Raw genomic sequence first — 14,963 nt, 5'->3', positions numbered from 1 at the left:
CATCCGCCCTCAGTAAACATGGCGGCGCAGCGAGCGGGCGGGCAGGGGGCGGGGCCTCCGCGGGCTCCCGGCCAGGGCGCAGCGGCCCGGCACTGGCTACCCACGTGTGGAGACCGGACAGGTGGGCTTGCAGAGCGTGAGCCGGTGCGGAGAGGCCTCAGGGAGCGGTGTCTGAGCTGGGGCGGGAGCAAAGGGGCAAGGGGGCGGGGAGGGGCGGAGCCAGCGGGCCTCCGGCGTGGGACTGAGAAGATACGAAGTGTGCGCGGTAAGGTGGTGGTCTCCGCCGCGTTGGAGAGAAGCGGGAAACCAGGAAAGAACGAGGGTGAGGGTGATGGAGCAGAGAAGGGCAAATCGCAAACTCCGGCGGGAGGGCACGAGCCTGGATCGCCCCGGGCACGTAGTCCCCTTCACCTCAATCCTGATAGCGCGTAGCGTCCCGGAGCCTGGCGAGGAGGTAGGAGCGGGATAGACGCTTACCTAACTCATTTTCTTTGCCTTCCCAGGAAAAGGGTGCGATGTTGATCTCAGGAAGCACAAAAGGATCGTCCTAGCCCGGACTAAACCACGGAGGTAAGGGAGTGCGTCGCTGCCCCAGGGGTGGGCCAGCGCCCTAACTGAAGGGCGCCAGAGGATTCCTGCTCCCGGAGTGACAGTGTTGGTTAGGGCCAGCCAAAAAGCTCCTTAATGCCAACCCAAGCGATCATCTCGTGTAGCCGACCCATGCTTCCCTTCCACATTCCCCCCATGGTGTCTACCTGGAAGCTCCTGAAAGGTTTACGTTTAGCTCGCTGGCAAGTTTTCTAAGGTGTTAGTAGCTATTAGCATTTTGAGGGCCCCTAAAGCCTTTCACACCTTGAGGAATTATAAGCTCCGGACAGATTTTGAGGGAATCTTTTTGGAACAGTTAGTCCTGCAGTGGTCTCATTGCCTTTTGTAGGAGTCAGTATGATCCACTGCAGTGTGTGACCAAAGTGAGTTCAGGTTTTTTTTTTTTTTTTGAGGAGTCTCACTATGTCGCCCAGGCTGGAGTGCAGTGGCACGATCTCGGCTCACTGCAAGCTCCGCGTCCCGGGGTTCACGCCATTCTCCTGCCTCAACCTCCCGAGTAGCTGGGATTACAGGTGCCTGCCACCGCGCCCGGCTAATTTTTTGTATTTTTAGTAGAGACGGGGTTTCACCATGTTAGCCAGGATGGTCTCGATCTGCTGACCTCGTGATCCGCCCGCCTCGCCTCCCAAAGTGCTGGGATTACAGGCGTGAGCCACGGCACCCGGCCAAGTTCGGGTATTTAAAAGGGGTCCCACATCACGCCTGTAATCCCAGCACTTTGGGAGGCCGAGGCAGGCGGATCATGAGGTCAGGAGTTTGAGATCAGCCTGGCCAATATGGTGAAGTCCCGTCTCTACTAAAAATACAAAAAAAAAAAAAAATTAGCTGGGTGTAGTCCCAGCTACTCAGGAGGCTGAGGCAGAAGAATCACTTGAACTCAGGAGGCAGAGGTTGCAGTGAGCCGAGATCGTGTCACTGCACTCCAGCCTGGGTGACAGAGCGAGACTCCGTCTCCAAAAAAAAAGGAGCGTTCCCACAATCTGCTGTTTGTGCCTTAGTGTGTTATAGTTGTAGTGAAACAACAGCTAGCTCTTCCTCTTGGCCCCCCTCTTTCTGGAGAAATGTAAGCCCATAGGTTTGGATCAACGTAGAGTTTTTAGAAAACCATAGATCTGTTCTCAGAATCTGGTCTGTTGCTAGGTCAGGTTTTTCCTGTCTTCCCTGGCGCTCTCTCAGGCCATCCATGAGAATTCTCCATACATCATGCAAATAGAATTTTATCAGAAAGTCCCATCAGCAGAGTGTCTTTATTTCTGTACCTCCGTTTCCTACACTGGGACTCTCCTTCCTGTCTCTGGCCACCTACCTATCTATACCACTAACCCTATAGTGTTCTGTGTTCTTTGCACACAGGAGACATCTTTCCTCTTACTCCCCAGTAGTTCCCACAATCTCTATCATAGCAGCAAAAACTTGCCAAGGACAATGAGAAAACTCAGGGTGTTGCAATGTGCAAAGGCCCAGGGCATGTTTAGGTTAAACCAGAGTTTAAGCCTGTTGGGAATCTTGTAGACATGTGATCCAAGAGTTGCCAGCTCTGATTTTCCCTCTTCATTGGCCCCAAGAGGTTCAGAGTTCAGGTTTAGTCTGCATGAGGCCATATCTTGCCAGCCAGACAGTGTCTGCCCAAGAACACACTGTGGGAGAGCTGAAAGACAGCCTAATCTTTCTCCTAGTGGGCAAAAGCAGAAGATACACTTTATGTTAGTCTGTCTCTTGATTAGTTGAAATCTAAACTATGTCCTGTGAATGACTGACTACAACACTCTGCTCCTGCCCTGGTTCTGGGAATAGTGAGGACAGGGCCATTGGTGAACACCTGTCATAGCTGCAGACAGCACTGTTTCTTTCTCTCTTGTTTTGTACCATGCTGCATAACCTTGAGCAAGTTGTTTAATCTCTCAGTTTTCTTGTGATGACTGTAGAGTATTCATGTCTTAACCTGAGACATGCTGTTTTGAAAGCGTTAGCTTCATTATGTGTTATTACTAATGTTTATAAAGCACCTCACACACTGCTGGGTTACATAGCAGGTGTTCAACAAATGTTAACTGTTATCATGTTAGGCTGTCTAACTACATGACATTCTCTGGTGTTTTTTCCCCATACCAATAAGTACCCCAGAGGATTGCCTCTGAAGATAATGTGATACGCATGGAGAACAGACAGGGTGGATGGTGAATCCCTAGACCTGGGTTCTAATTTACACTCCAACAATAGTAGGCTCTGTGCTTTTGTTTGGAAAGGTCACTTGAAGCATCTGAGCCTTAGTGTGTTTATCTGTGAAATGGTCAGTGGTGGGGGGTTGGTTGTAATAGTGGTATCCAAAGATTTAAGATTTTAAATATTACAATCCCTTCCCTCTTTCTCTGAGGATTATGGTGTATTCTTGGAGGATTAACATTTCTTGTGTAGGAGTTAGAAAATCAACTTTCAACTTTCCCATCTTTTCGGTTCCTTCATTCCAACTCCCTCCCGCACAGAGTGCCAAGAGTACTTTAGGCTGAAAGCCTAATCCATCTAGGAATGCTGTTGAATGTGAGCTCCCTCTTCCCTCTTCTGGAGCCTCTAGGGCTGAGTTGGAGTTTGGGGGCCACAGGGTGATAGGGCCATTTGGAACATAGCGATTGGTTCCCTGAAGGGGCCAGAACAAATGACTGCTGAGCTTCACCCCACCCCCAGCTCCTGATCTCTCACCTCAGCTACTCATAGAGCCAGATCCTCAGCTCCTGCAGCTCCAGGCAACTCTGCCTCAGAACAGGGATTGCTTCTCCAGGTAGGTGTCTGTCCCCAGCAGGATGCGACCACTCTCTTTGGCTGGTCCCTTTGCCTCTCAGCTCCCTGGCTGGGTTGCTTCTCTCCAAAACGGAGAATCGTAACTCTGAAACTCTGACTCCAGCATGATGCCCTCTCACCTTTCCCCTCTCACTTTTGAATCCAGCCGCTCTTGCTGCATCTGCTGTTGACTGTGGTGTTGCAGGTAGAGGGGCTGAGAGGTGGGTGGCAGCAAGCGCTTATCTAGTGGTGTTGGGGAGAACCTTAAGAAAGAGGTTTGGAGCGGTTGGCCTGGGTATGCCTGAAATGGAGTGTGTGGCTGCCACAGAGGCAGTCTCACTGATGATCAGTTAGAAGGGTGACACTGGGGATCTCAGGAAGCGAGGGCTGAGGCCAGGGTCAGTAGGGGAAGCCCTGCTGCCATTAGTCTCCATGTTGTGTTTCCTGCTGGGCTGTGGCGCCAGGCTGGGCTCTGCTGGCTTAGTGTATTGTAATGACTGGGTCTGTGCCTTCAAGTGGGGTCAGGAAATTTTGCAAAGAAACTTAGGCTAGAGTTTATTTTTCTTTTGGTACTCGGGTGGAGACCTAAGAAGGTTCTTGAATTTCACAGCTCTGCATACTCAAAGGTCCTGGCCACGTTATGTTGTCTCCTGGCTGTCTCACTCTGATGCTTCTCCCTCACTTCTGTCCCCTACCAAACCCATACCAGGGCCTCCAGACCTTGAAGGGCTACCACTATGCTGACTGGTCCACTTCTGATGGCATGCGATGTACAAGGCCCAAGGGTGAATGGCTACCAAGGCAAGATAGGCCTCATAAGAGCTAATTCCTTTGCAGCTCACCCTGGACAGTATCATTCCGTGGAGGAAGACTGTGAGACTGTGGCTGGGAGCCAGATTGTAGCCACCCATCCGCCCCTGCCCTGCCCCAGAGCCCTGGAGCAGCAGCTGGCTGCAGATCACAGACACAGTGAGGATATGAGTGTAGGGGTGAGCACCTCAGTCCCTGTTTCCCCAACCTCGGGCACAAGCGTGAGCATGCCTGCCTTCTCCCTCGTGGACTATGTGGTATTCGTCCTGCTGCTGGTTCTCTCTCTTGCCATTGGGCTCTACCATGCTTGTCGTGGCTGGGGCCGGCATACCGTTGGTGAGCTGCTGATGGCGAACCGCAAAATGGGCTGCCTTCCGGTGGCACTGTCCCTGCTGGCCACCTTCCAGTCAGCCGTGGCCATCCTGGGTGTGCCGTCAGAGATCTACCGATTTGGGACCCAGTATTGGTTCCTGGGCTGCTGCTACTTTCTGGGGCTGCTCATACCTGCACACATCTTCATCCCCGTTTTCTACCGCCTGCATCTCACCAGTGCCTATGAGGTGAGCAGGGACGGAAGGGAGAAGCACGTGGGACACTGGGGTTGGGGTGGAGAGGAGGGACAGGGACATAAGAAGGACCTGGGACCCTAGACCTCCTCCACCTAATGAAAGGGACAGAAAACTCAATTGTGTGTTTATCATTCTTTCTCAGTGATATCAGCAGTAGGGGCAGGATTGGAGAGGAGGGTGCTGTGGCAAGTGGGACTCAGAGTGGGTATGGGTTGGATATTCCCTCATGTTCCTGAGCGTCTTGAGGGAAGTTGTATGTGAGTTGTCGGGGTGAAGTCAGGAGGAAAATCTTTTTTCTGTATACCCAGTACCTGGAGCTTCGATTCAATAAAGCTGTTCGAGTGTGTGGAACTGTGACTTTCATCTTTCAGATGGTAAGCAGAATGAGGCCAAAACCGAGCCTGGGGCATGCTGGGGGACCTGAACTCAAGTGTGCTGCGGGAATTGGAGTCTCGCCTGCTCTCAGACTGGCAGGACTGAAATTCCTGCTAGAGGGTCAGCATCTGTGAGGCCCCCAGAGGCATCCTGCTGCCCGTGCCTTCTAATTCCGGCACAGATGCTATGGTGGCAGCAAGCCAGAATTTGAGAGAAGGAAGAGGGAAGTGAGCCTAGGGGAGGGGAAGCCATGGGCATATTGGTGCTGAGGCCCGTCTTTCTTCTCTCTTCCCACCCTCCTCCCGCCCCCCTCACATGTTTTCCACATGCAACAGGTGATCTACATGGGAGTTGTGCTCTATGCTCCGTCACTGGCTCTCAATGCAGGTGAGGAGTCGCACCGCCCCTGGCTTTCAGCCATGGCAGGCCAGGAAAACACCTTTGGGAGAGGCAGATGGAGGAGCGTGTGCGGAAAAGAACCTGACCTTGGACAGGGAATTAATTCACTGCTTGGGCCCTTGGGTGGGTCTCTACCAGAGGAAGGGCTTGGTCCACCTCTATTGAAAGCCAGTAACGTATTACCATGCCTATCCAAACTGGTTAATCAGCACCTTTTGGTGGAGCTTTGCAAACAATTTTTTCCATTGTGGTGAATGATTTATTTCATTGTTAATAACCAAATGCTTTATCTCTGTGGCATGACACGATTGCCCTATCAGGGCTTCTCCCCTGGGGAACCCTTTTCCAGGGATAAAAATGTTACTTCAATGCTTACAGTGACTGGCTTTGATCTGTGGCTGTCCGTGCTGGCCCTAGGCATTGTCTGTACCATCTATACAGCTCTGGTAAGTGCAGTAAGCCCTGGTGGGGGGAGGGGAAGGGATGAAGTAAGGAGGGGAGATGGGAAGAGAAGGAAAAGAAGAGATAAGCTGAGAATATAGGTGAGAATATAGGTGAAATTCTAGGGTGGTAAGATTTATGATAGGATTTAGCAGTGGGGGTGGTATATGAAGGTAGAGGATGGGATGGGAATGATGTCAACAGGGTCACAGCAATTATATGCCTAACGGCAGGAGAGTTCCCTCCCTGGTAGCATGTCCTTAGGGTGGATAGTTTCAGGAGTGTCCAAGGGAGAGAATATAGTCATGGGTTCTTAGTTTCTGTTTCTGGTTGGGTCAGTGAAATCCCTTCCTCATCCCTCTTTTATACTTACCACCAGAGACAGAAACTAAAAACTGGCTTCAGGCACAAAAAGCCTAAAACAAAACAAAATGGAACAACAATAAGGCGGGTTGGACAAGCTGGGTTTAGAAGGCCTCTGTGGAGGGTTTGCTGTGCTTTCCTTGCAGGGTGGGCTGAAGGCCGTCATCTGGACAGATGTGTTCCAGACAGTGGTCATGTTCCTTGGGCAGCTGGCAGTTATCACCGTGGGGTCGGCCAAGGTGGGCGGCTTGGGGCATGTGTGGGCTGTGGCTTCCCAGCACGGCCGCATCTCTGGGTTTGAGTAAGTATACCCCTACTCCTGGCTGGGGTCTGCAGTGCCTGGGCGCTGAGCCCATCCTAGAGGGCTGAGGGCTATAGTAAGCAGAGTGCAAACTGGGAAGCCTAAGGTGTAACAGCAGACAGCGGGAAACTGGTCCTGCAGAGATGGAGGGTGATTACAGGTGCTCGGCTAGTGTTTCTGGAGAGTCAGAGCATTACCTGGGATGAGTACCTGGAACGAGGCTGGGGTGGAAGAATGGAGCCTCCCTCTAACTGGCTGTGCTGTCTCTTGAGTGCACCCAGCTTCTTGCCTTCAGTCATCCCCTTGGCCCTAGCAGTGGTGTCTCTCCTCTCCTGTCACTGACTCCTGTTGCCAAGAGGGCAGGAAGGCTGTATCTCTGGGGCTTTGCACAATGACTGGGTGGTGTCTGTTACAGGTTGAATCCAGACCCCTTTGTGCGGCACACCTTCTGGACCTTGGCCATCGGGGGTGTCTTCATGATGCTGTCCTTATACGGGGTGAACCAGGCTCAGGTGCAGCGGTACCTCAGTTCCCGCACGGAAAAGGCTGCTGTGCTGTGAGTGCAGGGACAGGAAGGGAGCGGAGCAAGGTCTAGGGGAAGGGGTTCCCCAGAGATAATTGGGGTGGGGCAGGATGCCAAAGTACATACACATCCACTGTGTTCAGGATGTGGGTCTCCTTTCTGGAGGTCAGGGGCACATGCCTGAGGGCGTCTGTTAACGCCGGCTCTCCTCCTGGCACCGACATCTTTTGCAGCTCCTGTTATGCAGTGTTCCCCTTCCAGCAGGTGTCCCTCTGCGTGGGCAGCCTCATTGGCCTGGTCATGTTCACGTATTACCAGGAGTATCCCATGAGCATTCAGCAGGCTCAGGCAGCCCCAGACCAGGTGAGAAGGCCCTGTCTTGTTCCCTTGGGGGCAGGCCTGGCCCCACAACAGGTGTGTCTAGGTAGGAAAGGACTGACTGCAGAAAGGATTCCCACCCTGGGTGGGAAATGATTGTAAAATCCCTTCCCACTCTAAGATGCTAGGAATCTAGCGTGTGAGGATCCTGGTCCCTAGCATCTAACCACAGTGCTCATCCTTCTGGGGTGAGGACCTACCCTTACTGACTCACCACTGGGCTCCATGTGCTCTGCTGGGAGCTGTCACATACCTGGTCTCACCTAACCTCTAACAGCCTCATTTCACAGAGGAGAAAACAGACTCAATGAGGTAGTCAGTAAGCAGAAGTTACACTGGTAGCCAGAAACAGAGCTGCGGGCAAATTGTGTCATTCCCTCTGCAGAGCCCATTTTCTTTCCACTTAATCATCTCCACTTGGGTCAGCAGAGATGCCCCAGGCCCTGGCTTCCCTTCTAAAGCACCCAGTCTCGGTAGACTCACTGGGCCACATGCAAAGGGAGCTTCTCTGCAGAGCGGGCCCTGGGAAGGCCCCTCTCTGAGGACTGCTCTGCACCTCCGCTCTGCTTGCAGTTCGTCCTGTACTTTGTGATGGATATCCTGAAGGGCCTACCAGGCCTGCCAGGGCTCTTCATTGCCTGCCTCTTCAGCGGCTCCCTCAGGTACCCCCTTTGACCACTTCCCTCAGACCTGGTGCACCTGACCCCTGTTGGGTACAAGGTGATGGGTGGAGCGGGGTGGTGGCGGGCAGGGAGTCTCAGTCACAGTGAGTCTCTCACTGTATCTGTCCCATCTGTGTGGATGACAAGGGATAGCTCATCTTTGTAGGCCAGAGCACATTTTCTCTCAAGAGATACCCCTGTTTTGGTTAAGAGTTCTTTTATGAGGCTGGGCGCGGTGGCTCAAGCCTGTAATCCCAGCACTTTGGGAGGCCGAGACGGGTGGATCACGAGGTCAGGAGATTGAGACCATCCTGGCTAACACCGTGAAACCCCGTCTCTACTAAAAAATACAAAAAACTAGCCGGGCGTGGTGGCGGGCGCCTGTAGTCCCAGCTACTCGGGAGGCTGAGGCAGGAGAATGGCGTAAACCCGGGAGGCAGAGCTTGCAGTGAGCTGAGACCCGGCCACTGCACTCCAGCCTGGGCGATAGAGCGAGACTCCGTCTCAAAAAAAAAAAAAAAAAAAAAAAAAAGAGTTCTTTTATGGTACCAGAAATTGATCTGCTCAAATGAAACCCATATCCACATTCAAAAAAGGACTGTGTCCTTGCCTTCCAGGCCCGCTCTGACGTGGTGTCAAGTCCAACTATGAGGAGGTTTCTTGGTGGTACCTGTCATCTCCCCTTTAGGACACCATTTCCTCCATAGAGTCCCACAGAGCTGACAATTTTGCCTCGCTCAACTCCTCATCCTCTTCTTTTTCAGCACTATATCCTCTGCTTTTAATTCATTGGCAACTGTTACGATGGAAGACCTGATTCGACCTTGGTTCCCTGAGTTCTCTGAAGCCCGGGCCATCATGCTTTCCAGAGGCCTCGGTGGGGTTATGCTTCCTCAATCTCTTCAGTCTGGGTCTTTCTAAGCTACACCCTGACCACTGTCATCAGTCTGCTTTAAAATACCCACTTTATTCGGGGCTCAGCACTTGCCTAATGAAGCACACAACCTTCCCTGCATGCATGGTGGTTTACATCTCAGGGCGTGTCCCAGGGAGGTCTCTGAGTCACGTAGGAGTGAGGACTTGGTGGGAGGAAGCTGCAGCATGATGTAGTATGCCTTTTGTGTCAAAGGAGACAGAGGTGGTAGTTTGGCTGCACAGGGAGCCTTGCTTTATTCCATTGCTTGTGTTAACTCACACCTTCTTGTTTCCTCTCCTCTCCTTTACCCCCAGCCTTTGGCTATGGGCTACTTTGTCTAGGAATGGCCTATATTTCCTCCCAGATGGGACCTGTGCTGCAGGTAATAACTGTAGAGGGTAGGAAGCAATTTTAAGGGAGAGAAGGGATTGATTGAAACAGGAAGTTGAGAAGGGCAGCTATATTGAGGGGAATGACCGGGGGCCAGGTGTAAGAGATTCCCCTTTGATGGACCATCTTTACTGTGAAAAGACTTCCAAGCAGCCAGAGGACCCAGGGTCATTCCTGGGATATTGTAGGCCAAGAAAGAGCCTCAGAGGAGAACCCAAAACACATCCCTCTCCATCAGCCCACCATCAGCCTTTCCTGCCCTCTAGAGTCTTTTTTTTTTTTTTGAGATGGAGTCTCATTCTGTTGCTCAGGCTGGATTGCAGTGGTGCGATCTTGGCTGACTGCAATCTCCGCCTCCTGGGTTCAAGCGATTCTCCTGTCTCAGCCTCCCAAGTAGCTGAGGGACTATAGGCATGTGCCAGCATGTCTGGATAATTTTTGTATTTTTAGTAGAGATGGGGTTTTACCATGCTGGCCAGGCTAGTCTCGAACTCCTGACCTCAGGTGATCCTCCCGCCTTGGCCTCCCAAACTGCTGGAATGATAGGCGTGAGCCACCACCCGGCAACTTCTGGAGTTCTGATTGTTCCCATAGAAGAGACAGATCTGATGAGTGGGGCTCCAAGGCCATGGCGGGTGGCTGTGCTCTGTGGTGAGACTGGGCATTTCTGAGTCTGTGTTCTTTTTTCTTTTCTTCTCGCCTGGTCCTCCTAGGCAGCAATCAGCATCTTTGGCATGGTTGGGGGACCGCTGCTGGGACTCTTCTGCCTTGGAATGTTCTTTCCGTGTGCCAACCCTCCTGTGAGTGATGCATCTGGACCCACAGTCATGTGTAGCAGGATGGGCCTGCGGGTTGGCAGGGCTCTCACCAGGAGACCTGAGGACTGCTGTGGGGGCTGGCAGGGCTGGCCTTGTGACAGGCGTGCACCGTGTCTCTGCAGGGTGCTATTGTGGGCCTGTTGTCTGGACTTGTCATGGCCTTCTGGATCGGCATTGGGAGCATCGTGACCAGCATGGGCTCCAGCATGCCACCCTCTTCCACTAATGGGTCCAACTTCTCCCTGCCCACCAATCTAACTGTTGCCACTGCAACCACACTGATGCCCTTGACTACGGTCTCCAAGTAAGGCAGGGCTTGCTGTCTTTCCCCTTGTTTTCTCAAAGCCCTCCTTTGAGTTTGAGGGCTTTCACGGGGGTCTTGCTAAGGGATGGGCCACCAGAGGCTCCAGGGAAATGTTGGGTATTGGGTCCTAAAACCCTGGGACCATGCGGGCAAGTAGAAACTGGTGCCCAAGGAATGCCCTGCCAACGAATTGCTCATTGTCTTCCCCTCTGCTCTTCCCAGGCCTACAGGGCTGCGGCGGTTCTATTCCTTGTCCTACTTATGGTACAGCGCTCACAACTCCACCACAGTCATTGTGGTGGGCCTGATTGTCAGTCTACTCACCGGTGAGGGTGTGGGATCACGGTGCAGACGAGCACCGAGGGGTTAACAGAGGGCCCTAAGGGACTCTACCATCTAGGGAGAAAGGCTTCTGCCCACTGAGCTCTTGGGTGTCAGTAGCTGTCAGGCTTTTCCACTGGGATGTAGGATGTGGGTGGGGGCTGGGGTACCTGGGGGCCAAGGGAGGACATGGGGCCCGCTGCTGTGGATGGTTCCACGCAGAGACTCAGAAGCACGTTTCCCTTCAGGGAGAATGCGAGGCCGGTCCCTGAACCCTGCGACCATTTACCCAGTGTTGCCGAAGTTCCTGGCCCTCTTGCCCTTGTCCTGGCAGAAGCGGCTCCACTGTGGGAGCTACGGCCAGGTAGCACCTAATGTCCAAGTGACCCCTCCCATCCCTCTGCAGATGCCACTGACTCTTCTACCTCTTTTCTCTGCCCCTGCCCCTGGTGCCCCTCTCAGGATCAGCTAAGCCTAGGCTGTCCCCACACGGCTGTCTCAGGTTCTACCCACAGGGCTGCACTCCCTTGGTGGGGCAGAAGGATCTCAGGGCTCAGAGGAGCTCAGCCCCGGCCTGGGCTGGTCAGCTCCCCTCCCCAGCCCACCCTGCGCTCCCCACTGTGCTGTGCTCTGCCTCTTTTCCCCCCATTCTCCCTCCCACACCCAGCCTTGGTGGGCTGCCTTCTAGCAGGGTGTTTTCTGTGTGAATCCTGTCACCACCTGTCGCCCATCTTCACCAGGTTCCACCCCTTTGGCTCTGTGTTTGCAGGACCACCTCATGGACACCGGCGTGTTTCCCGAGAAGCCGAGGAATGGTGTGCTGGGGGACAGCAGAGACAAGGAGCCCATGGCCCTGGATGACACAGCCTATCAGGGGAGCAGCTCCACCTGCATCCTCCAGGAGACCTCCCTGTGATGTTGACTCAGGACCCTGCCTCTGTCCTCACTGTGCCAGGCCATAGCCAGAGGCCACCCTGTAGTACAGGGATGAGTCTTGATGTGTTCTGCAGGGACAGGTCTGGATGATCTAGCTCATACCAAAGGAACTTGTTCTTCCCTGCAGGAGAAGCTGTCACATCTCGAGCATGTGAGGCACCGTTTCTCTCATCGCTTGCCAATCTGTTTTTTAAAGGATGAGGCTCGTAGGGAGCAGGATCATGCCAGAAATAGGGATAGAAGTGCATCCTCTGGGAAAAAGATAATGGCTTCTGATTCAACATAGCCAGAGTCCTTTGAAGTAAGTGGCTAGAAACAGCACTCTGGTTATAACTGCCCCAGGGTCCAATTCAGGACTGACTCTTCACCATAAAACTGGAAGCTGCTTCCCCTGTAGTCAGTCCGCATCTCAGTACCAGTTCTGCCAGCCACAGTGAGCCCCTGTTATTACTTTCAGATTGTCTATGACACTCAAGCCCCTCTCATTTTTATCTGTCTACCTCCATTCTGAAGAGGGAGGTTTTGGTGTCCCTGGGCCTCTGGGAATAGAAGGTCCATTTGTCTCCTTTGTGTAGAGCAAGCAAGTTTTCTGCCTCACTGTCTCCGTCCTCCACCTCTGAGATGGACACTTAGAGACAGGGCAAATGTGGATCCAAGAAACCAGGGCCATGACCGGGTCCACTGTGGAGCAGCCATCTATCTACTCGACTCCTGAGCCAGGCTGCTGTGGTGTCATTTCTGTCATCTGTGCTCCATTTCCTTTTGGAGTTTCTTCCCCACATATCTATTCCTGGGGAATAAAAACTACCATTAGACCTAGAATTTGGGCTCCTGTACTGTCTCCACCTGCTCTTGTCCACCCCACTGCATCCCCTGGTGAGGATAAGGAGTCCCATCCTATGTACAGGTCACCTTCCTGTGCTCAGGAGGGGGCCTGCAGCTTCAAGTCTCTGCTGTCCCCGTGTCTGCAGGGCACAGCGTTGTGCTCACCAGGGTGGAAGATGCACACCCTCTCCTAAGGCTTCTCATCCCCTGGGGCTTACTTAGTCACTCCCTTCTCCGGCCCCACTTTCCCTTTGCCAGAACCTTTTGCTCTCAGATTTTTACTTTTGGAACTGGAGGAAGAATGTTCCCATCTGATTTTAGAAACGGAACATTCTAGCTGGACTTCTATGATCTTGTGAAGAACACTGTGCTCACACCCTCCCACACCTGGCCTCTGCCCTTGCCTGGCCCTGTCCAGCTGCCCACATCAGCTCTGCTCAAGCTCTCCGGGGTCTCTTAACAGAGACCGGGTCCCAGGCATATCTGAGTTCAGCCTCAACTGAGGCCTTCTCCCGGGGCTTCTAGAGCACATTCCAGCTGTTCTCTCACATTCTCTGCAGCTCAGGCCTGGGATGTTCTGTGTCCCTTTTTCTACCTCTACCCCAGCTCACTTGGTCACGCCCCAGCCCCTTTCACTTCTGCCCTGGCCAGCCCTGTGGAAGAACAGGGCCCGGTTGTGCCAGAGCCCGGACACTAGCCACTCCTCACCTGCCTAGGCCTCATTTATATTCATGATGACAATAATGGCTCCTAATGGGTCTTAAACCTGCTGCCCTGGATTTTTTTTTTTTTTTTCCATTCCATAAGGCTCTGGTCTTGAACATAAACATTCCTTCCAGTATGAACTTTAGATATCTGGTCATGATCTATTTTCTGTCTGGGAAGGTACTTTGACAGGCCAAAGGTGTGTCCACTGAATCTACCATATTTCAGACGTGCCTGAGTGGTGTTCCAGGGAGAGCTGGGGAGGATGATCCCAGGGTTGAATTAGCTGAATTAGGTAGGGTGGGAGTGAGTCTGTGTAAGAGGATATGGAGACATTTTACTAGGGGCCCTTGGACTCAGGCCTATTTTGTTTTGTCTTGTGAATTAAAACTTCAGTGATGGAAAGATAAGGAGCCTATAATTATTATTTAGAAAAGATTCCTTTGGGAGACTGAGGCAAGGGGGTTGCTTGAGGCCAGGAGTTCCAGACCAGCCTGGGCAACATCAGAGCCTGTCTCTACAAAAACAAACAAACTAGCCAGCATGATGTCATGTGCCTGTAGTTCCAGCCACTTGGGAGGCTGAGGTGGGAGGATTGCTTGAGCCTAGGAGTTTGAGGTTGCAGTGAGCCAAGATTGTACCACTGCACTCCAGCCTGGGCAACAGAGCAAAACCTTGTCTCTAAAACAAAACAAAACAAAATCCTTTTTCCTTCATAGATTGTTTTTGGGGAATGTAATTGAATCTATCATGCTAGACTCCCAAATTCAAGTCTTATTTGTTTCCCGGTTCAGGTGCCCTGGTAGAGCTGCTTCTAGGACAAGGTCTTACCAACGGAGGCAATAGAAACTAAGAATGTAAAAACTAGAAGTGGGCAATTTATAGCTCAAGCCCTACAAGAAGGAGAGACTGGTGATTGTATGTCACCAAGAACTGTTGAGGGAATGGGATCATCTCTGGATTCTTAGGGCCTGACCTCTGAACCCATTTTCTGGCCAAGCCAGTGTCTGTAGGAGACTTGAGAACAGGATGCCCCTCACGGCTGCCCTTGGTCCAGGGCTTTACATGAAAAAAAAACCACATTGGTCATATCTGCAAACATGGGGATTGTAAAGTGAGTAATGCCCAGAACTGCACTCTCTCTAACTCCTGCAAGAATTGTCCATCCTTCCAGTAGAAGTGAGGACAGTCCCCGAACACGCCAGGTTGACTCTGCCCCGAGGTCTGCCCTCTTCTCCGTAGTCCCTCCTCCTGGGACCCAAGGGCACTATTCCTTAGTTAACTACCTTATCCTACCAATCTGCCAAAGTTCTAGACCTAACTGGGCCCTCATTTGTTCAGTATATGTATCAATCACCTGCTACATGCAAGGGCCTCAACTTTTTTTGTTGTTGAGACAGAGTTGCTCTGTTGCCTAGGCTGGAGTGCAGTGGCACAATCTCAGCTCACTGTAACCTCCGCCTCCTGGGTTCAAGTAATTCTCTGCCTCAGCCTCCCGAGTAGCTGGGATTACAGGCGCCCACCGCCATGCCTGACTAATTTT

The 14,963-nt window shown here is 52.4% G+C and overlaps 1 protein-coding gene across 4 annotated transcripts; it reads left to right on the top strand.

Moving 5' to 3' along the window:
- The first annotated feature begins 1 nt into the window (after position 1).
- Positions 2–12,712, top strand: SLC5A6 (solute carrier family 5 member 6). Of its 4 annotated transcripts, none has more exons than XM_010371244.2 (17): positions 2–121; positions 504–570; positions 4,222–4,754; positions 5,072–5,137; positions 5,474–5,525; positions 5,916–5,983; positions 6,488–6,642; positions 7,058–7,198; positions 7,399–7,528; positions 8,117–8,205; positions 8,970–9,082; positions 9,436–9,503; positions 10,225–10,311; positions 10,452–10,633; positions 10,856–10,959; positions 11,203–11,318; positions 11,724–12,712. In XM_010371244.2, exons 3-17 carry the CDS (start codon positions 4,362–4,364, stop codon positions 11,868–11,870), a joined length of 1,911 nt encoding a protein of 636 aa, XP_010369546.1. In that variant the 5' UTR covers positions 2–121; positions 504–570; positions 4,222–4,361; the 3' UTR covers positions 11,871–12,712. The 4 variants fall into 4 exon arrangements, with proteins under 4 accessions (XP_010369546.1, XP_030776548.1, XP_010369547.1 ...); XM_030920688.1 differs by having other exon boundaries at positions 2–144; XM_010371245.2 differs by lacking the exon at positions 2–121 and adding an exon at positions 158–265.
- The last annotated feature ends 2,251 nt before the right edge of the window (positions 12,713–14,963 follow it).

The sequence above is a fragment of the Rhinopithecus roxellana genome, chromosome 17 (genome assembly GCF_007565055.1).
Source record: "Rhinopithecus roxellana isolate Shanxi Qingling chromosome 17, ASM756505v1, whole genome shotgun sequence".
NCBI lineage: Eukaryota > Metazoa > Chordata > Mammalia > Primates > Cercopithecidae > Rhinopithecus > Rhinopithecus roxellana.
Note: the sequence above shows the minus strand (reverse complement) of the source record. Positions and strands in the feature narration are given on the sequence as shown.